Source organism: Penaeus japonicus, unplaced genomic scaffold (genome assembly GCF_977035675.1).
Source record: "Penaeus japonicus unplaced genomic scaffold, GWHDUDI00000001_assembly GWHDUDI00000032, whole genome shotgun sequence".
Lineage (NCBI taxonomy): Eukaryota > Metazoa > Arthropoda > Malacostraca > Decapoda > Penaeidae > Penaeus > Penaeus japonicus.
Window position 1 is genome coordinate 15,001 of NW_028234434.1, and position 27,774 is coordinate 42,774.

A 27,774-nucleotide genomic window follows, 5' to 3' on the forward strand; every position below is an offset into this window, starting at 1 on the left:
AACAGAACCTGCAAAGGGATTTTTTGTTTCAGTCACTCACTCACGCATTTACACATACACTTGTTAATGGCAAATCACGTTCTTAGAATCATCGTTTAAGTCGCTATATGATATCCCATTTTAAGTTTATGAATGAATGTATTTGGCATATGATTACCAGAGCTCTCATGATTGTTGTCCTGATGGAAGTTTCCTACTGCGGTAAGCCAAGAATCTCTCTGCCTTTATATACAAGAAACGAAGGTCAGGCAAAGTCAGTGACGCAAAGATCGGATACAACTCTTCTTGTACTTTCCTGCTCTGCCACACCTACATAAGTGATCCACTTTCAAGCATTCCTCTTTTTCATGTTGATATGAACAGGATGATCAAATTTCATACAGGAAAAAAACGGAAAGAGGATACAAATGTTAACTGTTATATTTACTTTCCGTTAACATCTACCATCATTATCAATGGGGATAGAAACAGTACCATCAACATTGTTATTATTTGTTATTCTTGAACGATAACTCATATATTCAAGAGTATATAAACATATGGCCATGTTACCTAACTGATTATCCTTAATCATGATCTAAGTCCTTACGTATCTAAACTAAAAAGGTGTCAAGAAGAGAAACACCAATCAGTTTTACATCTCCAACGAAATACGAAGCTTATGAGAACTGCTTTTTAGCCAAAACACAGATTTCGATGAACTATTCTTACTACAATCTCCCAGAGTAATGATTAGCTCAGTTTCGTTACTTATGTTATTCTATGAGGTTAATTATCTGCTTCATTTTTTAATGAGAAGAGAACTTGAATGATATTTGTGTAATAGATATCTGTAATATAATTCCTGTATAAAAACGAACAAACATGTAAACAAAAGTATATCATTGTTCAACGGTTGTATTATCTGACATAATTCATTATTATTACTTCGAGCTTGCAGTCTCTCATGTAAACACATACATTACACAAACACAGACACAAGCACACAGAGACTCATGTCTTTCTATCTATTTATCTGTTTACATGCATATCTATTTATGTTTACATTTACCTTGCTATTCATACATCTCGCTATCTCGTTTTTCTTATCTATCGATCCATTTATCTAGTTAGTCATCAGTACACTGTATATGTCTAGCTATGTATCTTTATTAAAATAGTTTTATCTATTTAATACTCCGTCTGTCTATCTATCTATTTATATATATGAATATATATATATATATATATTTATATATACATATACACACATTATATATATATATATATATATATATATATATATATATATATATATATACATATATTTATATATACACCTATCTATTTATACAAACACATTATATATAAATATATATACATATATATATATATATATATATATATATATATATCATATATAGTGTATGCATTTATGCATATATAGGTATGTTTATCGGTTATTCCTCTGTCTGTAAATCATTATAAGTAAGATAAAAATTATCCCGTTATATGGCCTATCCCTTCTTGATTATATATCACCATCATTGGAAGATAATGTAATTGATCAAATTCATGACAGAACATGAAAATGTAATTGATAAAACTCTGCCACAAATCGAAAGAAAAAACTCGCGACGTTTCGAACTTTTTAAAGAAAGTTCCTCATCAGGAGAAAGCAATCCAAAAATGAATTGCTTACGCCTGATGAGGAACTTTCTTTAAAAGTTCGAAACGTCGAGAGTTTTTCCTTTCAATTTGTGGCAGTGTTTTATTAATTCTGTTATGTGCACGTTACTGTGTTTGTGTTTTTTGTGATTCGTGAAAATGTAAGTGATGGTTTTGCACATAATTGGCAAGGACAGAGAAATGGAGCGCTTTCAAGCAACTCTGACAAAGGCTGAAGATAGACGTATAAGGTGGGACAAAAATCATACAGTATACAAGTATTTGCGGTAGATAATTACTGACACTACTTACTTGGCAGTATTATCGTTGGTTATATACTTAAAAAAAAGACGATACGAGATAATTTTATATATACAGCCAATGTATGTAAAGAGATGCTGATTAGTAATTTCCAATAAACATCCTATGATGTAAGGAGACCTTCATCCAATGGAGTCCGAGATATATTCCTTCATGTAGAATGTCAATTATCTTATTATGGGAGAAATCCATACATCAAACACACCTTTTTTTTCTTTTTAATCACGTACAGTAATTATCTCCAACAGATTGTTATTATTATTTTTAAATTTTAAATCTAATTTTTACTTTTTTCTTAAATTTTTGAATCTAATTTTTTATTTCTAATTCAATTTTTATTTACTTTTTTTATTTTTTTTTATTTTTTATCACGTACAGTAATTATCTCCAAGAGATTACATGTAGGAAGTGATCATTCACTGAAGGGGCAAAATAGTCCTAATTCTTAAGATTTGAGTGGCTAAGGAATGATTGCAATGAAAGGGAGATTGGAGATATTATGAAATAGATGTATGTCTTTTTGTAACCCGGATGAAGTGCGCGGCAAGTGTTCTGAAATTCCTTTAAGTATATTTGTCTTGAAAAAATATATCAAACCCATAGTCATTTACAATTGCAAAAAAAAAGAAAAAAAAAAAAAGAAAAATCTAAAAAACATTCATTTTTCAAGGATAGAGCGATGGACTAAAGACCGAATAGTTTGTGAGTGAAAGTACGTCTGAGATAAAAGTCAATAAGCAATTCTTTTCGGCAGTGAAAGGGACATAATATCGCGATTTTCATACTTTCACAATATTGCACGCATGTGTAGACTTGTGAGAGAGATAAAAGGAAAACTAAAAGTGTGTGGAATGGGGAGTGCATATGGAGATGGTCTTGTAACACTAATCAAACTCAAAATAGATCACTCCGATTTATTTAATCTCTTATTTTGGTAGTTTTCTTCAGAAATAGTTGCGCGATGGAGGTGCCGCAGCTGCTGCCTGCCTCTGGTACGTGTTGAAGAACGCCTGCTTGGCGGCTGCCACTTCGGCAGTGTCAGCCACCTGGGGAGCGGATCCCGGGAGTCCAGCTGGGACGGTAGCTGCCACGGGGCCAGTCCACTTGGGCTGGTACTGAGGGGCAGCTGGGGCGTGATGAGGAACAGCTGGAGCATAATGGTGGGTAGGGGTGTAGGAGGGAACGGCGGGCGCAGCACCAACGGTGGCCCTGACCTGTGCGTTGTAGGCGTTGAGGAAGGCGTTGCGGGCGGCAGACACTTCTTGGGTGTCGGACACAGGGGTGATGGTGCCGTCGACTCCCGCGGGGACAGTGGCAGCTACTGGTCCATACCACTTAGGCTGAGCGGCAGGCGAAGGGCGATAGACGGCCTGCTGAGGAGTGGCAGCAGCCTGAGCAGCACCGAAGGCTTGGAAGAAGCGTGCTTTCTCAGCCTGTACTTCGGGCGTGTCCTGAATGAAGGGGACAGCCGAGCACACTCCCAGCACTGCCAACAGAACCTGCAAAGGAAATTTTTGTTTCAGTCACTCAGTCACGCACATACACTTTTTTCCTAATGATAAATCACGTTCCTATCAGCATCGTCAAGATGCTTAATTAAATCTCATTTTAGTAAATATATTCTGTAAATGATTACAAGAGCTCTCATGATTGTTGTCCTGATGGAAGTTTCCTACTGCGGTAAGCCAAGAATGTCTCTGCCTTTATATACAGGAAACGAAGGTCAGGCAAAGTCAGTGACGCAAAGATCGGGTACAACTCTTCTTGGGTGTCAGACACAGGGGTGACAGAGCCATCGACGCCAGAGGGGACAGTGACAGATATATCCGACATAAAGTGTCGTTTCGTGCTCTGCCACACCTACATAAGTGATCCACTTTCAAGCATTCCTCTTGTTTTTTTCATGTTGATATGAACAGGATGATCAAATTTCATACAGGAAAAAAATGGAAGGAGGATACAAATGTTAACTGTTAACTGTTATATTTACTTTCCGTTAACATTTACCATCATTATCAATGGGAGTAGAAACAATACCATCAACATTGTTATCATTTGTTATTCCAGGACGATAACTCATATATTCAAGAGTATATAAACATATGGTTATGTTACCTAACTGATTAACCTTAATCCTCATCTAAGTCCTTACGTATCTAAACTAAAAAGGTGTCAAGAAGAGAAACACCGATCAGTTTTACATCTCCAGCGAAATACGAAGCTTATGAGAACTGCGCTTTTTACTCAGACCACAGATTTCGATGAACTGTTCTCCCTACAGTCTCACAGAGTAATGATTAGCTCTGTTTCGTTACTTATGTTATTCTATGAGGAAAATTTTCTGATTCATTGTTTTTTTCTTTTTTAAGAGAAGAGTAATTGAATATTGTTTGTGTAATAGATATCTGTAATATAATTCCTGTATAAAAAAACAAACAAACATGTAGACACAAGTATATTATTCAACGGTTTAATTTCTGAAATAATTAATTATTTTCACTTCGAGCTGCAGTCTCTCATGTAAACACATACATCGCACAAGCACAGAAAACACAGACACCAACACACATAGACTCATGTCTTTCTATCTATTTATCTGTTTACATTCATATCTGTTTATATGTACACTTATCTCGCTATTCATACATCTCGATCCATTTATCTAGTTATCCATCAATACCCTGTATATGGCTTTCTATGTATTTTTATTCACATACAGTTTTATCTATTTGATACTCCGTCTATCTGTCTATCTATCTATCTATCTATCTATCTATCTATATCTATATATATATATAGATATAGATATGCATACACACACACACACACACACACACACACACACACACACACACATATATATATATATATATATATATATATATATATATATATATATATACATATATATGTCATATATAATGTATGTATTTATGCACATATAGGTATGTTTATCGGTTATTCGTCTGTCTGCAAATCATTATATAGTAAGATAAAAATGATCCCGGTATAGGGCCTATCCCCCCTTGATTATATATCCCCATCATTGGAAGATAATGCAGTTGATCAAATTCATGACAGAACATGAAAAATGTAAGTGATAATCATACTTCTTGCACACAGTTGGCAATGACAGAGAAAAGAGCCTTCAAGCACTCTGAAGAAAGCTGAAGATAGACGTATGTGGTGGGACAAAAATCATACAGCATACAAGTATTTGGGGTAGATAATTACTGACACTACTTACTTGGCAGTATCATCGTTAGTTATATAATAAAAGAAAGACGATACGAGCTAATTTTGTATATACAGCCAATGTATGTATAGAGATGCTGAGTTATCCCAATGAACAGCCTATGATGTAAGTTCTTCATCCAATGGAGTCCGAGATATATTCCTTCATGAAATATGTCAATCCTCTTATTATGGGAGAAATCCATACATCAAACACACATTATTCCTTTTTTTTTTCTTTTCAATCACGTACAGTAATTATCTCCAACAGATTACATGTAAGAAGTGATCATTCACTTAAAGGGGCAAAATAGTCCTTTTTGTAATCCGGTTTAAGTGCGCGGCAAGAGTTCTGAAATTCCTTTAAGTATCAAACTCATAGTCATTTACAATTACGAAAAGAAAAATCTAAAAAACATTCATTTTTCAAGGATAGAGCGATGGACTAAAGACCGAATAGTTTGTGAGTGAAAGTACGTCTGAGATAAAAGTCAATAAGCAATTCTTTTCGGCAGTGAAAGGGACATAATATCGCGATTTTCATACTTTCACAATATTGCACGCATGTGTAGACTTGTGAGAGAGATAAAAGGAAAACTAAAAGTGTGTGGAATGGGGAGTGCATATGGAGATGGTCTTGTAACACTAATCAAACTCAAAATAGATCACTCCTATTCATTTAATCTCTTAATTTGGTAGTTTTCTTTAGAAATAGTTGCGCGATGGAGGCGCCGCAGCTGCTGCCTGCCTCTGGTACGTGTTGAAGAACGCCTGCTTGGCGGCTGCCACTTCGGCAGTGTCAGCCACCTGGGGAGCGGATCCCGGGAGTCCAGCTGGGACGGTGGCTGCCACGGGGCCAGTCCACTTGGGCTGGTACTGAGGGGCAGCTGGGGCGTGATGAGGAACAGCTGGTGCATGGTGGTAGGTAGGGGTGTAGGAGGGAACGGCAGGCGCAGCACCAACTGTGGCCCTGACCTGTGCGTTGTAGGCGTTGAGGAAGGCGTTGCGGGCGGCAGACACTTCTTGGGTGTCGGACACAGGGGTGATGGTGCCGTCGACTCCCGCGGGGACAGTGGCAGCTACTGGTCCATACCACTTAGGCTGGGCGGCAGGCGAAGGGCGATACACGGCCTGCTGAGGAGTGGCAGCAGCCTGAGCAGCACCGAAGGCTTGGAAGAAGCGTGCTTTCTCAGCCTGTACTTCGGGCGTGTCCTGAATGAAGGGGACAGCCGAGCACACTCCCAGCACTGCCAACAGAACCTGCAAAGGATTTTTTTGTTTCAATCACTCAGTCACGCATTTACACATACACTTGTTAATGGCAAATCACGTTCTTAGAATCATCGTTTAAATCGCTATATGATATCCCATTTTAAGTTTATGAATGAATGTATTTGGCAAATGATTACCAGAGCTCTCATGATTGTTGTCCTGATGGAAGTTTCCTACTGCGGTAAGCCAAGAATCTCTCTGCCTTTATATACAGGAAACGAAGGTCAGGCAAAGTCAGTGACGCAAACATCGGGTACAACTCTTCTTGTACTTTCCTGCTCTGCCACACCTACATAAGTGATCCACTTTCAAGCCTTATTATTATTTCATTAATGCTGATTTCAGGAGAAAAACAAACAAACATCGTATCTCACAACAGAAAGAAACGGACAAAAGATACAACTATTTGATAACTTTACTATCAATAAATTCTAGAAACAGTATCACCAATATCATTATTGTCATTCTAGAACGAATAGTAATCTAACCAAAAGCAAAGTAAAATAGGTGAATCAAACATTCGTACATATTTCTTAATTAATCAGATACATCAACAATTACCTGAGTCCATAGGTGTTTAAACTAAAAGAGATGCCAAGAAAAGAAAGACTACGAAACACGTAAACAAGCAAATAAACAAACACTATACGTTTTCGTCAAAGCTAGACTGATTACGATACTCTCCTCATTCACATTCTCCTGTAGTAATATTTAGCTACTTTTTCGTTCCTACGTTGCAAAGTAGATAATCTATGAGGTTTGGAGTGCTCTACTTCATTTTATTTGTTTAAGGAGAGTGTCTGACAGTCCTTTGTGTTCATAGATGTCAGTAATGCAGTTCCTTCATTAGAAACAGACATGAGTATAACGTAAATTACAGGTTATCATTACATAGGTGTATTTCTGTTACAGGACATTATCAGTAGTTCAATTTCGTATTTTCTCATACACATAGTCTAAACTCACACACATATTCACAAGTTTACAGAGAAGGGACGGGTATACATATCTTTCTCTCTGTCTGCCTATCTACTTATCTGTTAATTTTAAATTTATTTATATGTGTTGTTATTTCTTTTTGTCTATCTACCGATTTATCTATCCATCTGTAAACTGTATATATCTATCTATATATCCATAATTAGATATTTATCTATTTTCATTTATCTATCTCTCCGTCTATTCATCTATCTATCTATATAATGTATTTATATATTGGTATGCCTATAGTTTTTTTGCGTAAGCCTGTTTGTGCTTATAAATTTGATAAGAATGATAAACTTCAGTAAAAATTATCTCGGTATATTATCTCTGATATATGATCGTATCATACGAAATATAAAAATATTGAATAGATTTATAAGAAAGCACATCATGAATAATGTGAATGATAATCGTATTTAAAACAATAAATAAAGGGAGATAAAAAGGAAAATAGGAGAAGTATCTTTGAACAAAGCTGAAGGTTGAACTTCCATAAAGATGTAAAGGGTTAGGAAAAAATCTCCATACTACATGTAAGCACTTTTAAATTAAAGAGATCACTGCTGATAATACTTACTCAGTAGTATCTATTCTATCTACCTATTTATCTATCTATATATATATAAGGAAAAAAACACCAAGAGCTAATTCTCCTTCTACAGCCAATGTTTGTATGGAGATGCTAAGAGGTAATCCCCAATAATTGACTGATGTTGTAAGGACGCCTTGTGCTTTATCCTATCTATATGGAGCAGGTCTTCAGGCAGGGAGAAGGAGGGAACGGAAGGCGCAGCACTAACTGTAGCCCTAACCTATGTGTCGTGGGCGTTGAGGAAGGCGTTGCGGGCGGTAGCCACTTTTTGGGCGTCAGACACAGGGGTGACAGAGCCATCGACACCTGAGGGGACAGTGACAGATACAGCCGACGCATCGTGTCGTTTCGCACTCTCTGTCATTCACGCGTTGTAATACATATTTATGTTCGTCATCTGATGTGTTTTGCTATATTGGGAGGCTTATATGTGCCATCTGACTGTTTATCAGTGTTGTAGCGAGATAGAATTGCAGTACAGGGTCTATATTAGTTCATCATGTTCTTTATACTCAGTGTGATAGAGGTATGAGTAGTATGGGAGGTCAAAAACAACTATTATTTTCTCTCTCTCTCTCTGTGTACTTTCGTTACAAATACGAAAAAAAAAACAACGATCCCTAATTAAAATAAGTGAAGAGATAGGGAAAAGGAAGGAGACCTGTGCTGACAACTGCGAGTGCCACAGCACAAATCAGCCATACTGGCACAGGGCCACATTGCATGCGTTGAACATGGTCTGGACACTATCCCCTTTTTATTCTGACTACATATCCAGTATCGATGGTACTTTAGAGACGGAGGTCGGCATCGCGCTGTGTCATCGCATCCTGAAGATAGTGCTTGGTAGAGACCGGTGATGGGCGCCCTTCGAGGATTTCTTTCCTGCTGGTGCTAGGAGAGAGTGGTGCCATCTATGTTTGGGATTTTAAACTAAACCTATGATGTGGAATATTATGGCATAGTAGTAATAATTGTCATTATCAGTCACAAGATAGATTTAATGCTCAAAGTGTAAAAGAGAAACATAACGATCCACTCTCCTTTGACGTCAAAATGCCGTGACATGAACGTCATACCACCCGTCGTCAGGCCAAAAATTCGTGCGTCATGGTTGTCACGCCATCCGTCTACAATGGGTTGAAATATAATAGTTTCACGAAAACATTTATCCATTTAATACTACGAAAATATGAACTGAAAACATTCAATCATGACCGGGAGCATGATGGGATGAAAAGCGTAGTTGTTTTGATATTCGATGGTTTGGGGCAGTGAAAAGAGCAGCCATTTATCTATCTATATATTGATTCTTTTCATCATTTGATAAAATAAGATGGCTTCCAAATTGGCTTAGAAATGTAAGGAAAAGTCAAAACCCTTATTTAGGGAATGGGAAGGGGATAAGGAGATAGTATATCGAACCTTATTAAAAATCAAAATAGGTGATCATATTTATTTCATCTCTTAAGTTATCAGTTTTCAGAAATAGAAACAAAATTGATTATCACAGTGTGGCCTAATAGTAGTTGCGCGATGGGGGCGCCGCAGCTGCTGCCTGCCTCTGGTACGTGTTGAAGAACGCCTGCTTGGCGGCTGCCACTTCGGCAGTGTCAGCCACCTGGGGAGCGGATCCCGGGAGTCCAGCTGGGACGGTGGCTGCCACGGGGCCAGTCCACTTGGGCTGGACTGGATGGGCGTGATGAGGAACAGCTGGGGCGTGATGATAGGTAGGGGTGTAGGAGGGAACGGCGGGCGCAGCACCAACTGTGGCCCTGACCTGTGCGTTGTAGGCGTTGAGGAAGGCGTTGCGGGCGGCAGACACTTCTTGGGTGTCGGACACAGGGGTGATGGTGCCGTCGACTCCCGCGGGGACAGTGGCAGCTACTGGTCCATACCACTTAGGCTGAGCGGCGGGCGAAGGGCGATAGACGGCCTGCTGAGGAGTGGCAGCAGCCTGAGCAGCACCGAAGGCTTGGAAGAAGCGTGCTTTCTCAGCCTGTACTTCGGGCGTGTCCTGAATGAAGGGGACAGCCGAGCACACTCCCAGCACTGCCAACAGAACCTGCAAAGGGATTTTTTGTTTCAGTCACTCACGCATTTACACATACACTTGTTAATGGCAAATCACGTTCTCACGTTCGTCGTTAAAGGATATCCCATTTTAAGTTTATGAATGAATGTATTTGGCAAATGATTACCAGAGCTCTCATGATTGTTGTCCTGATGGAAGTTTCCTACTGCGGTAAGCCAAGAATCTCTCTGTCTTTATATACAGGAAACGAAGGTCAGGCAAAGTCAGTGACGCAAAGATCGGGTACAACTCTTCTTGTACTTTCCTGCTCTGCCACACCTACATAAGTGATCCACTTTCAAGCATTCCTCTTGTTTTTTTCATGTTGATATGAACAGGATGATCAAATTTCATACAGGAAAAAACGGAAGGAGGATACAAATGTTAACAGTTATATTTACGTTCCGTTAACATCTACCATTATTATCAATGGGAGTAGAAACGGTACCATCAACATTGTTATCATTTGTTATTCTTGAACGATAACATATATTCAAGAGTATATAAACACATGGTCATGTTACCCAACTAATTAACCTTAATCATGATCTAAGTCCTTACGTATCTAAACTAAAAAGGTGTCAAGAAGAGACACACCGATCAGTTTTACATCTCCAGCGAAATACGAAGCTTATGAGAACTGCGCTTTTTACTCAGACCACAGATTTCGATGAACTGTTCTCCCTACAGTCTCACAGAGTAATGATTAGCTCTGTTTCGTTACTTATGTTATTCTATGAGGAAAATTTTCTGATTCATTTTTTTTTCTTTTTTAAGAGAAGAGTAATTGAATATTGTTTGTGTAATAGATATCTGTAATATAATTCCTGTATAAAAAAACAAACAAACATGTAGACACAAGTATATTATTCAACGGTTTAATTTCTGAAATAATTAATTATTTTCACTTCGAGCTGCAGTCTCTCATGTAAACACATACATCGCACAAGCACAGACACACAGACACCAACACACATAGACTCATGTCTTTCTATCTATTTATCTGTTTACATTCATATCTGTTTATATGTACACTTATCTCGCTATTCATATATCTCGATCCATTTATCTAGTTATCCATCAATACCCTGTATATGGCTTTCTATGTATTTTTATTCACATACAGTTTTATCTATTTGATACTCCGTCTATCTGTCTATCTATCTATCTATCTATATCTATATATAGATATAGATATGCATACACGCACACACACACACACACACACACACATATATATATATATATATATATATATATATATATATATATATATATATATATATATATATATATGTCATATATAATGCATGTATTTATGCACATATAGGTATGTTTATCGGTTATTCGTCTGTCTGCAAATCATTATATAGTAAGATAAAAATGATCCCGGTATAGGGCCTATCCCTTCTTGATTATACATCCCCATCATTGGAAGATAAAGCAGTTGATCAAATTCATGACAGAACATGAAAAATGTAAGTGATAATCATACTTCTTGCACACAGTTGGCAATGACAGAGAAAAGGGCCTTCAAGCACTCTGAAGAAAGCTGAAGATAGACGTATGTGGTGGGACAAAAATCATACAGCATACAAGTATTTGGGGTAGATAATTACTGACACTACTTACTTGGCAGTATCATCGTTGGTTATATAATAAAAAAGAAGACGATACGAGCTAATTTTGTATATACAGCCAATGTATGTATAGAGATGCTTAGTAGTAATTCCCAATGAACAGCCTATGATGTAAGGAGACCTTCATCCGAGATATATTCCTTCATAAAGAATGTCAATCATCTTATTATGGGAGAAATCCATACATCAAACACACATTTTTTTTTCTTTTTAATCACGTACAGTAATTATCTTCAACAGATTACATGTAGGAAGTGATCATTCACTTAAAGGGGCAAAATAGTCCTTTTTGTAATCCGGATGAAGTGCGCGGCAAGTGTTCTGAAATTCCTTTAAGTATCAAACTCATAGTCATTTACAATTACCAAAAGAAAATTCTAAAAAACATTCATTTTTCAAGGATAGAGCGATGGACTGAAGACCGAATAGTTTGTGAGTGAAAGTATGTTTGAGATAAAAGTCAATAAGCAATTCTTTTCGGCAGTGAAAGGGGCATAATATCGCGATTTTCATACTTTTACAATATTACACACATGTGTAGACTTGATAGAAAGATAAAAGGAAAATTAAAATTGTGTGGAATGGGGAGTACATATGGAGATGGTCTTGTAACACTAATCAAACATAAAGTAGATCACTCCTATTCATTTAATCTCTTAATTTGGTAGTTTTCTTTAGAAATAGTTGCGCGATGGAGGCGCCGCAGCTGCTGCCTGCCTCTGGTACGTGTTGAAGAACGCCTGCTTGGCGGCTGCCACTTCGGCAGTGTCAGCCACCTGGGGAGCGGATCCCGGGAGTCCAGCTGGGACGGTGGCTGCCACGGGGCCAGTCCACTTGGGCTGGTACTGAGGGGCAGCTGGGACGTGATGGTGGGTAGGGGTGTAGGAGGGAACGGCGGGCGCAGCACCAACTGTGGCCCTGACCTGTGCGTTGTAGGCGTTGAGGAAGGCGTTGCGGGCGGCAGACACTTCTTGGGTGTCGGACACAGGGGTGATGGTGCCGTCGACTCCCGCGGGGACAGTGGCAGCTACTGGTCCATACCACTTAGGCTGAGCGGCAGGCGAAGGGCGATAGACGGCCTGCTGAGGAGTGGCAGCAGCCTGAGCAGCACCGAAGGCTTGGAAGAAGCGTGCTTTCTCAGCCTGTACTTCGGGCGTGTCCTGAATGAAAGGGACAGCCGAGCACACTCCCAGCACTGCCAACAGAAACTGCAAAGGAATTTTTTGTTTCAATCACTCAGTCACGCATTTACACATGCACTTGTTAATGGCAAATCACGTTCTTAGAATCATCGCTTAAGTTGCTAAAGGATATCCCATTTTAAGTTTATGAATGAATGTATTTGGCAAATGATTACCAGAGCTCTCATGATTGTTGTCCTGATGGAAGTTTCCTACTGCGGTAAGCCAAGAATCTCTCTGCCTTTATATACAGGAAACGAAGGTCAGGCAAAGTCAGTGACGCAAAGATCGGGTACAACTCTTCTTGTACTCTCCTGCTCTGCCACACCTACATAAGTGATCCACTTTCAAACCTTATTATTATTTCATTAATGCTGATTACAGCAGAAAAAAATAAAACATCGTATCCCACAACAGAAGGAAACGGACGGAAGATACAACTATTTCATAACTTTACTATCAATAAATTCTAGAAACAGTACCATTATTGTTATTCTAGAACGAAGAGTGATCTAACCAAGAGCAAAGTAAAATAAGTGAATCAAACATTCGTACATAGTTCTTAATTAATCAGATACATCAACGATTACTAAAGTCCATAGGTGTTTCAACTGAAAAGATATCAAGAAAAGAAAGACTACGAAACATGTAAACAAGCAAATAAACAAACACTATACGTTTTCGTCAAAGCTAGACTGATTACGATAGTCTCCTAATTCCTATTCTCCTGTAGTAATATTTAGCTACTTTTTCGTTCCTACGTTGCAAAGTAGATAATCTATGAGGTTTGGATTGCTCTACTTCATTTTATTTGTTTAAGAAGAGTGTCTGACAGTCCTTTGTGTACATAGATGTCAATAATGCAGCTCCTTCGTTGGAAACAGACATGAATATATCGTAAATTACAGGTTATCATTACATAGGTGTATGTCTGTTACAGGATATTATCATTAGTGCAATTTCGTATTTTCTCATACACATAGTATAAATTCACACACATATATACACAAGTTTACAGAGAAGGGACGGGTATACATATCTTTCTACCTGTCTGTCTATCTACTTACCTGTTAATTCTAAATTTATTTATATCTATAGTTTGCTATCTCTTTTTGTCTATCTACCGATTTCTCTATCCATCTGTAAACTATATATATATATATCTATCTATATATATATATAATTAGATATTTATCTATTTTCATTTATCTATCTCTCCGTCTATTCATCAATCTATATAATGTATGTATATATTGGTATGCCTATATTTTTTTTCGTAGGCCTGTTTGTGCTTATAAATTTGATAAGAATAATAAACTTCAGTAAAAATTATCTCGGTATATTATCTCTGATATATAATCATATCATACGAATATAAAAATATTGATCAGACTTATAAGAAAGCACATCATGAATAATGCGAATAATAATCGTATTTATTTACTACAATAAACAAAGGGAGATACAAAAAGAAAATAGGAGAAGTATCTTTGAACAAAGCTAAAAGTTGAACTTCCATAAAGATGAAAAGGGTTAAGAAAGTTTCCATACTACATGCAAGCACTTTTGAATTAAAGAGATAACTGCTGATAATGTTTACTCAGTAGTATCTCCTCTATTTATCTATCTATCTCTCTATATATATATCTATATCTATACATATATATATATGTGCATATAGATGAAAAACAAACAAACACTAAGAGCTAATTCTCCTTATACAGACAATGTTTGTATGGAGAGGCTGAGAGTTCATTCCCAATAATTGACTGATGCTGTAAGGAGGCCTTTGCTTTATCCTATCTATATGGAGCAGGTCTTCAGACAGGGAGAAGGAGGGGACGGAAGGCGCAGCACTAACTGCAGCCCTAACCTATGTGTCGTGGGCGTTGAGGAAGGCGTTGCCACTTTTTGGGCGTCAGACACGGGGGTGACAGAGCCATCGACACCAGAGGGGACAGTGGCAGATACACCCGACATATAGCGTCGTTTCGCACTCTCTGTCATTCACGAGTTGTAATACTAGAGTTATATTTATGTTCGTTAATAGTTTGTGTTTTGCTATTTTGGGAGACTTATATGTGTCATCTGACAGTGTTTATCAGTGTTGTAGCGAAATAGAATTGCAGTATAGGGTCTATATCAGTTCATCATGTTTTTTTACACTCAAGTGTGATAGAAGTATGAGTTTTATGGGAGGACAAATAAACAATTATTATTTTCTGTACGTGTACTTTCGTAAACAAATACGAAAAAAAAACGATCCCTAATGAAAATAAATGAAGAGATAGGGAAAAGGAAGGAGACCTGAGCTGACAACTGCGAATGCCACAGCACAAATCAGCCATACTGGCACAGGGCCACAGTGCATGCGTTGAACATGGTCTGGATCACTATCCCCTTTTTATTCTGACTACATATCCAATATCAACGGTACTTTAGAGACGGAGGTCGGCATCGCGCTGTGTGTCATCGCATCCTGAAGATAGTGCTTGGTAGAGACCGGTGATGGGCGCCCTTCGAGGATTTCTTTCCTGCTAGTGCAAGGAGAGAGTGGTGCCATCTATGTTTGGGATTTGAAACTAAATCTATGACGTGGATTATTATGGCATAGTAGTAATAATTGCAATTGGTATTATTAGTCACAAGATAGATTTAATGCTCAAAGTGTAAAAGAGAAACATAACGATCCACTATCTTTCAACGTCAAAATGCCGTGACATGAAGGTCATGCCACCCGTCGTCAGGCCAAAATATCGTGCGTCATGGTTGCCACGCCATCCGTCTACAATGGGTTGAAACATAATAGTTTCATGAAAACATTTATCCATTTAATACTACGAAAATATGAACTGAAAACATTCAATCATGACCGGGAGCGTGATGGGATGAAGAGCGTAGTTGATTTGATATTCGATGGTTTGGGCAGTAAAGTGAACAGCCATTTATCTATCAATATATTGATTCTTTTCATCATTTGATAAAATAAGATGGCTTCCAAATAGGCTTAGAAATGCAAGGAAAAGTCAAAACCCTTATTTAGGGAAGGGGAAGGGGATAAGGAGATAGTATACCGAACCTTATTAAAAATCAAAATAGGTGATCATATTTATTTCATCTCTTAAGTTATCAGTTTTCAGAAATAGAAACAAAATTGATTATCACAGTGTGGCCTAATAGTAGTTGCGCGATGGTGGTGCCGCAGCTGCTGCCTGCCTCTGGTACGTGTTGAAGAACGCCTGCTTGGCGGCTGCCACTTCGGCAGTGTCAGCCACCTGGGGAGCGGATCCCGGGAGTCCAGCTGGGACGGTGGCTGCCACGGGGCCAGTCCACTTGGGCTGGTACTGAGGGGCAGCTGGGGCGTGATGAGGAACAGCTGGGACGTGATGGTGGGTAGGGGTGTAGGAGGGAACGGCGGGCGCAGCACCAACTGTGGCCCTGACCTGTGCGTTGTAGGCGTTGAGGAAGGCGTTGCGGGCGGCAGACACTTCTTGGGTGTCGGACACAGGGGTGATGGTGCCGTCGACTCCCGCGGGGACAGTGGCAGCTACTGGTCCATACCACTTAGGCTGAGCGGCAGGCGAAGGGCGATAGACGGCCTGCTGAGGAGTGGCAGCAGCCTGAGCAGCACCGAAGGCTTGGAAGAAGCGTGCTTTCTCAGCCTGTACTTCGGGCGTGTCCTGAATGAAGGGGACAGCCGAGCACACTCCCAGCACTGCCAACAGAACCTGCAAAGGGATTTCTTGTTTTGACCACTCAGTCACACACATACACTTTTTTCCTAATGATAAATCACGTTCCTATCAACATCGTCAAGATGCTTAATCAAATCTCTTTTTAGTAAATATATTCTGTAAATGATTACCAGAGCTCTCATGATTGTTGTCCTGATGGAAGTTTCCTACTGCGGTAAGCCAAGAATGTCTCTGCCTTTATATACAGGAAACGAAGGTCAGGCAAAGTCAGTGACGCAAAGATCGGGTACAACTCTTCTTGTACTTTTCTGCTCTGTCACACCTACATAAGTGATCCACTTTCAAGCATTCCTCTTTTTTCCTGTAGATATGAACAGGATGATCAAATTTCATACAGGAAAAAACGGAAGGAGGATACAAATGTTAACTGTTATATTTGCTTTCCGTTAACATTTACCATCATTGTCAATGTGAGTAGAAACAGTTCCATCAACATTGATATCATTTGTTATTCTTGAACGATAACTCATATATTCAAGAGTATACTAAACATATGGTTATGTTACCTAACTGATTAACCTTAATCATGATCTAAGTCCTTACGTATCTAAACTAAAAAGGTGTCAAGAAGAGAAACACCGATCAGATTTACATCTCCAGCGAAAAACGAAGCTTATGAGAACTGCGCTTTTAGTCAAAACACAGATTTCGATGAACTGTTTTTCCTACAGTCTCCCAGAGTAATGATTAGTTCTGTTTCGTTACTTATGTTATTCTATGAGGTTAATTATCTGTTTCACTTTTTTTATGAGAAGGGAACTTGTATGTTGTTTGTGCAATAGATATATATAATATAATTCCTGTATAAAAACGAACAAACATGTAAACAAAAGTGTATCATTATTCAACGGTTGTATTATCTGACATAATTCATTATTATTACTTCGAGCTTGCAGTCTCTCATGTAAACACATACATTACACAAACACAGACACAAACACACAGAGACTCATGTCTTTCTATCTATTTATCTGTTTACATGCATATCTGTTTATTTTAACATCTATCTCGCTATCTCGTTTTTCTTATCTATCGATCCATTTATCTAGTTATCCATCAGTACACTGTATATGTCTAGCTATGGATCTTTATTCAGATAAAGTTTTATCTATTTAATACTCCGTTTATCTATCTATCCATTTATAAATATGTATATATATATATATATATATATATATATATATATATATATATATATATATGCATATATACAGATTTATATACACACACATTGTATATATATATATATATATATATATATATATATATATATATATATATATATATATATATATATATATATATATATGCATATATACATATTTATATACACACACATTGTATATATATATATATGTATATATATATATATATATATATATATATATGTATGTATGTATATATATATATATATATATATATATATATATATATATATATGTATGTATATATATATATATATATATATATATATATGAATACATACATACATACATATACATATGTATATGTATATGTATGTATATTTATATATTTATATATATATACATATTTATACATTATATAAATGTATGTATTTATGCACATACTGTATAGGTATGTTTATCGGTTATTCCTCTGTCTGTAAATCATTATATAGTAAGATAAAAATGATCCCGGTATAGGGCCTATCCCTCCTTGATTATACATCCCCACCATTGGAAGATAATGCAGTTGATCAAATTCATGACAGAACATGAGAAATGTAAGTGATAATCGTACTTCTTGCACACAATTGGCAAGGACAGAGAAATGGAGTGCCTTCAAGCAGCTCTGAAGAAAGCTGAAGATAGACGTTTATAGTGGGACAAAATTCATAAAGCGTACAAGTATTTTCTGGTAGATAATTACTAACACTACTTACTTGGCAGTATCATCGTTGGTTATATAATAAAAAACAAAAACAAAACAGACGATGCGTGCTAATTTTGTATATACAGCCAATTTATGTATAGAGATGTTGAGTAGGAATTCCCAATAACCAGCCTATGATGTAAGGAGACCTTCATCCAATGGAGTCCGAGATATATTCCTTCATGAAAAAATGTCAATCATCTTATTATGGGAGAAATCCATAAATCAAATACACACTTTTTTTTTTTTTTTTTTTTTTTTTTTTATCACGTACAGTAATTATCCCCAACAGATTACAAGTAGGAAGTGATCATTCTCTGAAAGGGGCAAAATAGACCTAATTTTAAAGATTTTAGTGGATAAGGAATGACTGCAATGAAAGGGAGATCAGAGATATTATGAAATAAATGTATGCCCTGTTGTAGCCCGAAAAAAGTGCGTGGCAAGTGTTCTGAAATTTCTTTAAGCATATTTGTCTTGAAAAAAATATATCAAACTCATAGTCATTTACAATTACAAAAAGAAAAATCTAAAAAAAAACATTCATTCTTGAAGGACAGAGCGATGGGCTGAAGACCGATTAGTTTGTGAGTGAAAGAATGTTTGAGGTAAAAGTTAATAAGCAATTCTTTTCGGCAGTGAAAGGGACATAATATCACGATTTTCATACTTTTACAATATTACACACATGTGTAGACTTGAGAGAAAGATAAAAGGAAAACTAAAAGTGTGTGGAATGGGGAGTGCATATGGAGATGGTCTTGTAACGCTAATCAAATACAAAATAGATCACTCCTATTTATTTAATCTCTTATTTTGGTTTTCTTTAGAAATAGTTGCGCGATGGTGGTGCCGCAGCTGCTGCCTGCCTCTGGTACGTGTTGAAGAACGCCTGCTTGGCGGCTGCCACTTCGGCAGTGTCAGCCACCTGGGGAGCGGATCCCGGGAGTCCAGCTGGGACGGTGGCTGCCACGGGGCCAGTCCACTTGGGCTGGGCTGGGGGGGCGTGATGAGGAACAGCTGGTGCATGATGGTAGGTAGGGGTGTAGGAGGGAACGGCGGGCGCAGCACCAACTGTGGCCCTGACCTGTGCGTTGTAGGCGTTGAGGAAGGCGTTGCGGGCGGCAGACACTTCTTGGGTGTCGGACACAGGGGTGATGGTGCCGTCGACTCCCGCGGGGACAGTGGCAGCTACTGGTCCATACCACTTAGGCTGAGCGGCAGGCGAAGGGCGATAGACGGCCTGCTGAGGAGTGGCAGCAGCCTGAGCAGCACCGAAGGCTTGGAAGAAGCGTGCTTTCTCAGCCTGTACTTCGGGCGTGTCCTGAATGAAGGGGACAGCCGAGCACACTCCCAGCACTGCCAACAGAACCTGCAAAGGGATTTTTTGTTTCGATCACTCAGTCACACATACACTTTTTTCCTAATAGTAAATCACGTTCCTATCAACATCGTCAAGATGCTTAATTAAATTTCATTTTAGTAAATATATTCTGTAAATGGATACCAGAGCTCTCATGATTGTTGTCCTGATGGAAGTTTCCTACTGCGGTAAGCCAAGAATGTCTCTGCCTTTATATACAGGAAACGAAGGTCAGGCAAAGTCAGTGACGCAAAGATCGGGTACAACTCTTCTTGTACTTTCCTGCTCTGCCACACCTACATAAGTGATCCACTTTCAAGCATTCCTCTTTTTTCATGTTGATATGAACAGGATGATCAAATTTCGTACAGGAAAGAATGGAAGGAGGATACAAATGTTAACTGTTAACTGTTATATTTACTTTCCGTTAACATTTACCATCATTAAAAATGGGAGTAGAAACAATACCATCAACATTGTTATCATTTGTTATTCCAGGACGATAACTCATATATTCAAGAGTATATAAACATATGGTCATGTTACCTAACTAATTAACCTTAATAATGATCTAAGTCCTTACGTATCTAAAATAAAAAGGTGTCAGGAAGAGAAAAACGGATCAGTTTTACATCTCCAGCGAAATACGAAGCTTATGAGAACTGCTTCTTAGCCAAAACACAGATTTCGATGAACTGTTCTTCCTACAGTCTCTCAGAGTTAGGATTAGCTCTATTTTGTTACTTATGTTATTCTTTGAGGTTAATTATCTGCTTCATTTTTTTTATTTTTTTATTAGAAGAGAACTTAAATGTTTGTGTAGTAGATATCTGTAATATAATTCCTGTATAAAAACAAACAAACATGTAGACACAAGTATATCATCATTCAACGGTTGTATTATCCGACATAATTCATAATTATTACTTCGATCTTGCAGTCTCTCATGTAAACACATACATTACACAAACACAGACACACAGAGACTAATGTCTTTCTATCTATTTATCTGTTTACATGCATATCTGTTTATATTTACATTTATCCCGCTATTCATACATCTCCCTATCTCGTTTTTCTTATCTATCGATCCATTTATCTAGTTATCCATCAGTACACTGTATATGTTTAGCTATGTATCTTTATTCACATACAGTTTTATCTATTTAATACTCCATCTATCTATCTATTTATATATATGTATATATATATATATATATATATATATATATATATATATACAAATACATATGAGTATATACATATTTATATATATACACACATATTATATATATATATATATATATATATTTATATATATATATATATATATATATGTATATACATATATATATATATATATATATATATATAAATGTATATATATGTATATAGATATAATATATATATATATATATATATATACATATATATATATATATATATACATATATATATATATATATATATATATATATATATATATACATATATGTATATACATATATATATATATATATATATATATATATATATATATATATATATATATATATATATGTATATACATATATATATATATATATATATATATATATATATATACATATTTATACATTATATAAATTATGTATTTATGCACATATAGGTATGTTTATCGGCCATTCCTCTGTCTGTAAATCATTATATAGTAAGATAAAAATGATCCCGGTATAGGGCCTATCCCTCCTTGATTATACATCCCCACCATTGGAACATAATGCAGTTGATCAAATTCATGACAGAACATGAAAAATGTAAGTGATAATCGTACTTCTTGCACACAGTTGGCAAGGACAGAGAAATGGAGTGCCTTCAAGCAACTCTGAAGAAAGCTGAAGATAGACGTATATGGTGGGACAAAAATCATACAGCATACAAGTATTTTGTGGGAGATAATTACTGACACTACTTACTTGGCAGTATCATCGTTGGTTATATAATAAAGAAAAGACGATACGAGCTAATTTTGTATATACAGCCAATGTATGTATAGAGATGCTTAATAGTAATTCCCAATGAACTATGAGCCTATGATGTAAGGAGACCTTCATCCAATGGAGTCCGAGATATATTCCTTCATGAAGAATGTCAATCATCTTATTATGGGAGAAATACATACATCAAACACACATTTTTTTTTTTTTTTTATCACAGTAATTATCTCCAACAATTTTTTTTTTTTATTTTAAAATAATTTTTAATCTTTTCATTTTTAATCTAATTTTTATTTATTTATTTATTTATTTATTATCACGTGCAGTAATTATCACCAACAGATTACATGTAGGAAGTGATCATTCACTTAAAGGGTCAAAATAGATCTAGTTCTTAAGATTTGAGTGGATAAGGAATGATTGCAATGAAAATTATATCGGAGATATCATGAAATAAATGTATGTCTTTTCGTAACCCGGATGAAGTGCGCGGCAAGTGTTCTGAAATTCCTTTAAGTATATTTCTCTTGAAAAAAATATATATATCAAACTCATAGTCATTTACAATTACCAAAAGAAAAATCTAGAACACATTCATTTTTCAAGGATAGAGCGATGGACTGAAGACCAAATAGTTTGTGAGTTAAAGAATGTTTGAGATAAAAGCCAAAAAGCAATTCCTTTCGGCAGTGAAGGGAAAATACTATTGCGATTTTCATACTTTTACAATATTACACGCATGTATAGACTTGTGAGAGAGATAAAAGGAAAGCTAAAATTGTGTGGAATGGGGAGTGCATATGGAGATGGTCTTGTAATACGAATCAAACTCAAAATAGATCACTCCTATTTATTTAATATCTTAATTTGTTAGTTTTCTTTAGAAATAGTTGCGCGATGGAGGAGCCGCAGCTGCTGCCTGCCTCTGGTACGTGTTGAAGAACGCCTGCTTGGCGGCTGCCACTTCGGCAGTGTCAGCCACCTGGGGAGCGGATCCCGGGAGTCCAGCTGGGACGGTGGCTGCCACGGGGCCAGTCCACTTGGGCTGGGCTGGAGGGGCGTGATGAGGAACAGCTGGGGCGTGATGGTAGGTAGGGGTGTAGGAGGGAACGGCGGGCGCAGCACCAACAGTGGCCCTGACCTGTGCGTTGTAGGCGTTGAGGAAGGCGTTGCGGGCGGCAGACACTTCTTGGGTGTCGGACACAGGGGTGATGGTGCCGTCGACTCCCGCGGGGACAGTGGCAGCTACTGGTCCATACCACTTAGGCTGAGCGGCAGGCGAAGGGCGATAGACGGCCTGCTGAGGAGTGGCAGCAGCCTGAGCAGCACCGAAGGCTTGGAAGAAGCGTGCTTTCTCAGCCTGTACTTCGGGCGTGTCCTGAATGAAGGGGACAGCCGAGCACACTCCCAGCACTGCCAACAGAACCTGCAAAGGAATTTTTTGTTTCAATCACTCAGTCACGCATTTACACATGCACTTGTTAATGGCAAATCACGTTCTTAGAATCATCGCTTAAGTTGCTAAAGGATATCCCATTTTAAGTTTATGAATGAATGTATTTGGCAAATGATTACCAGAGCTCTCATGATTGTTGTCCTGATGGAAGTTTCCTACTGCGGTAAGCCAAGAATCTCTCTGCCTTTATATACAGGAAACGAAGGTCAGGCAAAGTCAGTGACGCAAAGATCGGGTACAACTCTTCTTGTACTCTCCTGCTCTGCCACACCTACATAAGTGATCCACTTTCAAACCTTATTATTATTTCATTAATGCTGATTACAGCAGAAAAAAATAAAACATCGTATCCCACAACAGAAGGAAACGGACGGAAGATACAACTATTTCATAACTTTACTATCAATAAATTCTAGAAACAGTACCATTATTGTTATTCTAGAACGAAGAGTGATCTAACCAAGAGCAAAGTAAAATAAGTGAATCAAACATTCGTACATATTTCTTAATTCATCAGATACATCAACAATTACCTAAGACCATAGGTGTTTAAACAAAAAATGTCAAGAAAAGAAAGACTACGAAACACGTAAACAAGCAAATATACAAACACTATTACGATATTCTCCTCATTCACATTCTCCTGTAGTAATACTTAGCTACTTTTTCGTTCCTACATTGCAAAGTAGATAATCTATGAGGTTTTGATTGCTCTGCTTCATTTTATTTGTTTAAGAAGAGTGTCTGACAGTCCTTTGTGTTCATAGATGTCAATAATGCAGCTCCTTCATTAGAAACAGACATGAGTATATCGTAAATTTGTTTATTATTACATAGGTGTATATCTGTTACATGACATTATCATTAGTTCAGTTTCGTATTTTCTCATAAACATAGTCCAAACTCATACACATATATACACAAGTTTACATAGAATGGACGAGTACACATATCTTTCTATCTACTTATCTGTTTATATTTATTTATATCTATATTTTGCTATCTCTTTTTGTCTATCTACCGATTTATCTATCCATTTGTAAACTATATATATATATATATATATATATATATATATATATATATATATATATAATTAGATATTTATCTATTTTCATTTATCTACCTCTCCGTCTATTTATCTATTTATCTATATAATGTATGTATATATTGGTATGCCTATAGTTTTTTGCGTAAGCCTGTTTGTGCTTATAAATTTGATAAGAATGATAAACTTCAGTAAAAATTATCTCGGTATATTATCTCTGATATATAATCGTATCATACGAAATATAAAAATATTGAATAGATTTATAAGAAAGCACATCATGAATAATGTGAATGATAATCGTATTTAAAATAATAAATAAAGGGAGATAAAAAGGAAAATAGGAGAAGTATCTTTGAACAAAGCTGAAGGTTGAACTTCCATAAAGATGAAAAGGATTAGGAAAAAATCTCCATACTACATACAACCACTTTTAAATTAAAGATATAACTGCTGATAATGTTTACTCAGTAGTATCTCCTCTCTCTCTTTCTCTCTCTCTCTCTCTCTCTCTCTCTCTCTCTCTCTCTCTCTCTCTCTCTCTATATATATATATATATATATATATATATATATATATATATATATATATATATGTATGTATGTATATATGAGAAAAAAAAAACACTAAGAGCTAATTCTCCTTATACAGCCAAAGTTTGTATGGAGAGGCTGAGAGTTAATTCCCAATAAATGACTGATGCTGTAAGGAGGCCTTTGCTTTATCCTATCTATATGGAGCAGGTCTTCAGACAGGGAGAAGGAGGGGACGGAAGGCGCAGCACTAACTGTAGCCCTAACCTGTGTGTCGTGGGCGTTGAGGAAGGCATTGCGGGCGGCAGCCACTTTTTGGGTGTCAGACACAGGGGTGACAGAGCCATCGACGTCAGAGCGGACAGTGACAGATACAGCCGACGCATCGTGTCGTTTCGCACTCTCTATCATTCAAGTGTTGTAATACTAAAGTCATATTTATGTTTGTCAATAGTTTGTGTTTTTCTATCTTGGGAGACTTATGTGTGCCATCTGACTGTTTATCAGTGTTGTAGCGAGATAGAATTGCAGTACAGGGTCTATATTAGTTCATCATGTTCTTTATACTCAGTGTGATAGAGGTATGAGTTTTATGGGAGGACAGATAAACAATTATTATTTTCTGTGCGTGTACTTTCGTAAACAAATACGAAAAAAACGATCCCTAATGAAAACAAATGAAGAGATAGGGAAAAGGAAGGAGACCTGAGCTGACAACTGCGAATGCCACAGCACAAATCAGCCATACTGGCACAGGGCCACATTGCATGCGTTGAACATGGTCTGGATCACTATCCCCTTTTTATTCTGACTACATATCCAATATCGACGGTACTTTAAAGACGGAGGTCGGCACCGCGCTGTGTGTCATCGCATCCTGAAGATAGTGCTTGGTAGAGACCGGTGATGTGCGCCCTTCGAGGATTTCTTTCCTGCTAGTGCTAGGAGAGAGTGGTGCCATCTATGTTTGGGATTTTAAACTAAATCTATGATGTGGAATATTATGGCATAGTAGTAATAATTGCAATTGGTATTATTAGTCACAAGATAGATTTATTGCTCAAAGTGTAAAAGAGAAACAGAACGATTCACTATCCTTTAAAATGCCGTGACATGAACGTCATGCCACCCGTCGTCATGCCAAAAATTCGTGCGTCATGGTTGCCACGCCAGCTGTCTACAATGGGTTGAAATATAATAGTTTTTATGAAAACATCTATCCATTTAATACTACGAAAATATGAAGTGAAAACATTCAATCATGACCGGGAGCGTGATGGGATGAAAAGCGTAGATGATTTGATATTCGATGGTTTGGGGCAGTGAAGCGCACATTCATTTATCTATCAAAATGCTGATTCTTTTCATCATTTAATAATATAAGATGGTTTCCAAATAGGCTTAGAAATGTAAGGAAATGTCAAAATCCTTATTTAGGGAAGGGGAAGGGGATAAGGAGATAGTATAACGAACCTTATTAAAAATCAAAATAGGTGATCATATTTATTTCATCTCTTAAGTTATCAGTTTTTAGAAATAGAAACTAAATCTGATTATCACAGTGGGGCCTAATAGTAGTTGCGCGATGGGGGCGCCGCAGCTGCTGCCTGCCTCTGGTACGTGTTGAAGAACGCCTGCTTGGCGGCTGCCACTTCGGCAGTGTCAGCCACCTGGGGAGCGGATCCCGGGAGTCCAGCTGGGACGGTGGCTGCCACGGGGCCAGTCCACTTGGGCTGGTACTGAGGGGCAGCTGGGGCGTGATGGTAGGTAGGGGTGTAGGAGGGAACGGCGGGCGCAGCACCAACTGTGGCCCTGACCTGTGCGTTGTAGGCGTTGAGGAAGGCGTTGCGGGCGGCAGACACTTCTTGGGTGTCGGACACAGGGGTGATGGTGCCGTCGACTCCCGCGGGGACAGTGGCAGCTACTGGTCCATACCACTTAGGCTGAGCGGCAGGCGAAGGGCGATAGACGGCCTGCTGAGGAGTGGCAGCAGCCTGAGCAGCACCGAAGGCTTGGAAGAAGCGTGCTTTCTCAGCCTGTACTTCGGGCGTGTCCTGAATGAAGGGGACAGCCGAGCACACTCCCAGCACTGCCAACAGAACCTGCAAAGGGATTTTTTGTTTCAGTCACTCACTCACGCATTTACACATACACTTGTTAATGGCAAATCACGTTCTTAGAATCATCGTTTAAGTCGCTATACGATATCCGATTTTAAGTTTATGAATGAATGTATTTGACAAATGATTACCAGAGCTCTCATGATTGCTGTCCTGATGGAAGTTTCCTACTGCGGTAAGCCAAGAATCTCTCTGCCTTTATATACAGGAAACGAAGGTCAGGCAAAGTCAGTGACGCAAAGATCGGGTACAACTCTTCTTGTACTCTCCTGCTCTGCCACACCTACATAAGTGATCCACTTTCAAGCCTTATTATTATTTCATTAATGCTAATTACAGGAGAAAAAAACAACAACATCGTATCCCACAATAGAAGTAAACGGAAGGAAGATACAATTATTTAATAACTTTACTCTCAATAAATTCTAGAAACAGTATCATCAATATCATTATTGTCATTCTAGAACGAAGAGTAATCTAACCAAGAGCAAAGTAAAATAGCTGCATCAAACATTCGGACATATTTCTTAATTCATCAGATACATCAACAATTACCTAAATCCATAGGTGTTTAAATTTTAAAAAATGTCAAGAAAAGAAAGACTACGAAATACGTAAACAAGTAAATAAATAAACACTGTACGTTTTCGTCAAAGCTAGACTGATTACGATACTCTCCTCATT

General features: G+C 37.6%; 8 protein-coding genes and 1 pseudogene across 8 annotated transcripts in view; all 9 read right to left on the reverse strand.

Annotated features, from left to right (window-relative positions):
- LOC147467878 (cuticle protein CP1499-like) overlaps positions 1–192 on the reverse strand; it is a 769-nt gene extending 577 nt beyond the window's left edge. The window contains exons 1-2 of the mRNA XM_086556158.1: positions 158–192; positions 1–8 (exon numbers count right to left, since the gene is read on the reverse strand). The exon at positions 1–8 is cut by the window's left edge and continues 577 nt beyond it. Of these exons, the coding sequence (XP_086412284.1) occupies positions 1–8; positions 158–169 (20 nt within the window). The 5' untranslated portion in view covers positions 170–192. The remainder of the gene's footprint in view (positions 9–157) is intronic.
- Positions 193–2,871: 2,679 nt separating this feature from the next.
- Positions 2,872–3,616, reverse strand: LOC147467879 (cuticle protein CP1499 pseudogene; annotated as a pseudogene).
- Positions 3,617–5,866: 2,250 nt separating this feature from the next.
- LOC147467880 (cuticle protein CP1499-like) lies at positions 5,867–6,654 on the reverse strand. The gene is made up of 2 exons (XM_086556224.1): positions 6,612–6,654; positions 5,867–6,462 (listed from the first exon to the last, which is right to left on the reverse strand). Exons 1-2 carry the CDS (start codon positions 6,621–6,623, stop codon positions 5,908–5,910), a joined length of 567 nt encoding a protein of 188 aa, XP_086412350.1. The 5' UTR covers positions 6,624–6,654; the 3' UTR covers positions 5,867–5,907.
- Positions 6,655–9,492: 2,838 nt separating this feature from the next.
- On the reverse strand, positions 9,493–10,286 carry LOC147467881 (cuticle protein CP1499-like). The gene is made up of 2 exons (XM_086556225.1): positions 10,252–10,286; positions 9,493–10,115 (listed from the first exon to the last, which is right to left on the reverse strand). Exons 1-2 carry the CDS (start codon positions 10,261–10,263, stop codon positions 9,570–9,572), a joined length of 558 nt encoding a protein of 185 aa, XP_086412351.1. The 5' UTR covers positions 10,264–10,286; the 3' UTR covers positions 9,493–9,569.
- Positions 10,287–12,423: 2,137 nt separating this feature from the next.
- LOC147467882 (cuticle protein CP1499-like) lies at positions 12,424–12,978 on the reverse strand (the record flags this gene model as incomplete). The annotated part of the gene is made up of 1 exon (XM_086556145.1): positions 12,424–12,978. A coding segment is annotated over one exon (540 nt), but the record flags the coding sequence as incomplete, so codon positions are not given.
- Positions 12,979–16,103: 3,125 nt separating this feature from the next.
- LOC147467883 (cuticle protein CP1499-like) lies at positions 16,104–16,845 on the reverse strand. Its single transcript, XM_086556226.1, has 2 exons — positions 16,811–16,845; positions 16,104–16,673 (listed from the first exon to the last, which is right to left on the reverse strand). Exons 1-2 carry the CDS (start codon positions 16,820–16,822, stop codon positions 16,119–16,121), a joined length of 567 nt encoding a protein of 188 aa, XP_086412352.1. The 5' UTR covers positions 16,823–16,845; the 3' UTR covers positions 16,104–16,118.
- Positions 16,846–19,381: 2,536 nt separating this feature from the next.
- Positions 19,382–20,143, reverse strand: LOC122244075 (cuticle protein CP1499-like). Its single transcript, XM_086556228.1, has 2 exons — positions 20,101–20,143; positions 19,382–19,965 (listed from the first exon to the last, which is right to left on the reverse strand). Exons 1-2 carry the CDS (start codon positions 20,110–20,112, stop codon positions 19,420–19,422), a joined length of 558 nt encoding a protein of 185 aa, XP_086412354.1. The 5' UTR covers positions 20,113–20,143; the 3' UTR covers positions 19,382–19,419.
- A 2,625-nt stretch (positions 20,144–22,768) lies between these two features.
- Positions 22,769–23,539, reverse strand: LOC147467884 (cuticle protein CP1499-like). The gene is made up of 2 exons (XM_086556230.1): positions 23,508–23,539; positions 22,769–23,358 (listed from the first exon to the last, which is right to left on the reverse strand). Exons 1-2 carry the CDS (start codon positions 23,517–23,519, stop codon positions 22,813–22,815), a joined length of 558 nt encoding a protein of 185 aa, XP_086412356.1. The 5' UTR covers positions 23,520–23,539; the 3' UTR covers positions 22,769–22,812.
- A 2,921-nt stretch (positions 23,540–26,460) lies between these two features.
- Positions 26,461–27,252, reverse strand: LOC147467885 (cuticle protein CP1499-like). Its single transcript, XM_086556232.1, has 2 exons — positions 27,222–27,252; positions 26,461–27,072 (listed from the first exon to the last, which is right to left on the reverse strand). The coding sequence occupies exons 1-2, from the start codon at positions 27,231–27,233 to the stop codon at positions 26,539–26,541; spliced, it is 546 nt and encodes a 181-aa protein (XP_086412358.1). The 5' UTR covers positions 27,234–27,252; the 3' UTR covers positions 26,461–26,538.
- Positions 27,253–27,774: the final 522 nt, after the last annotated feature.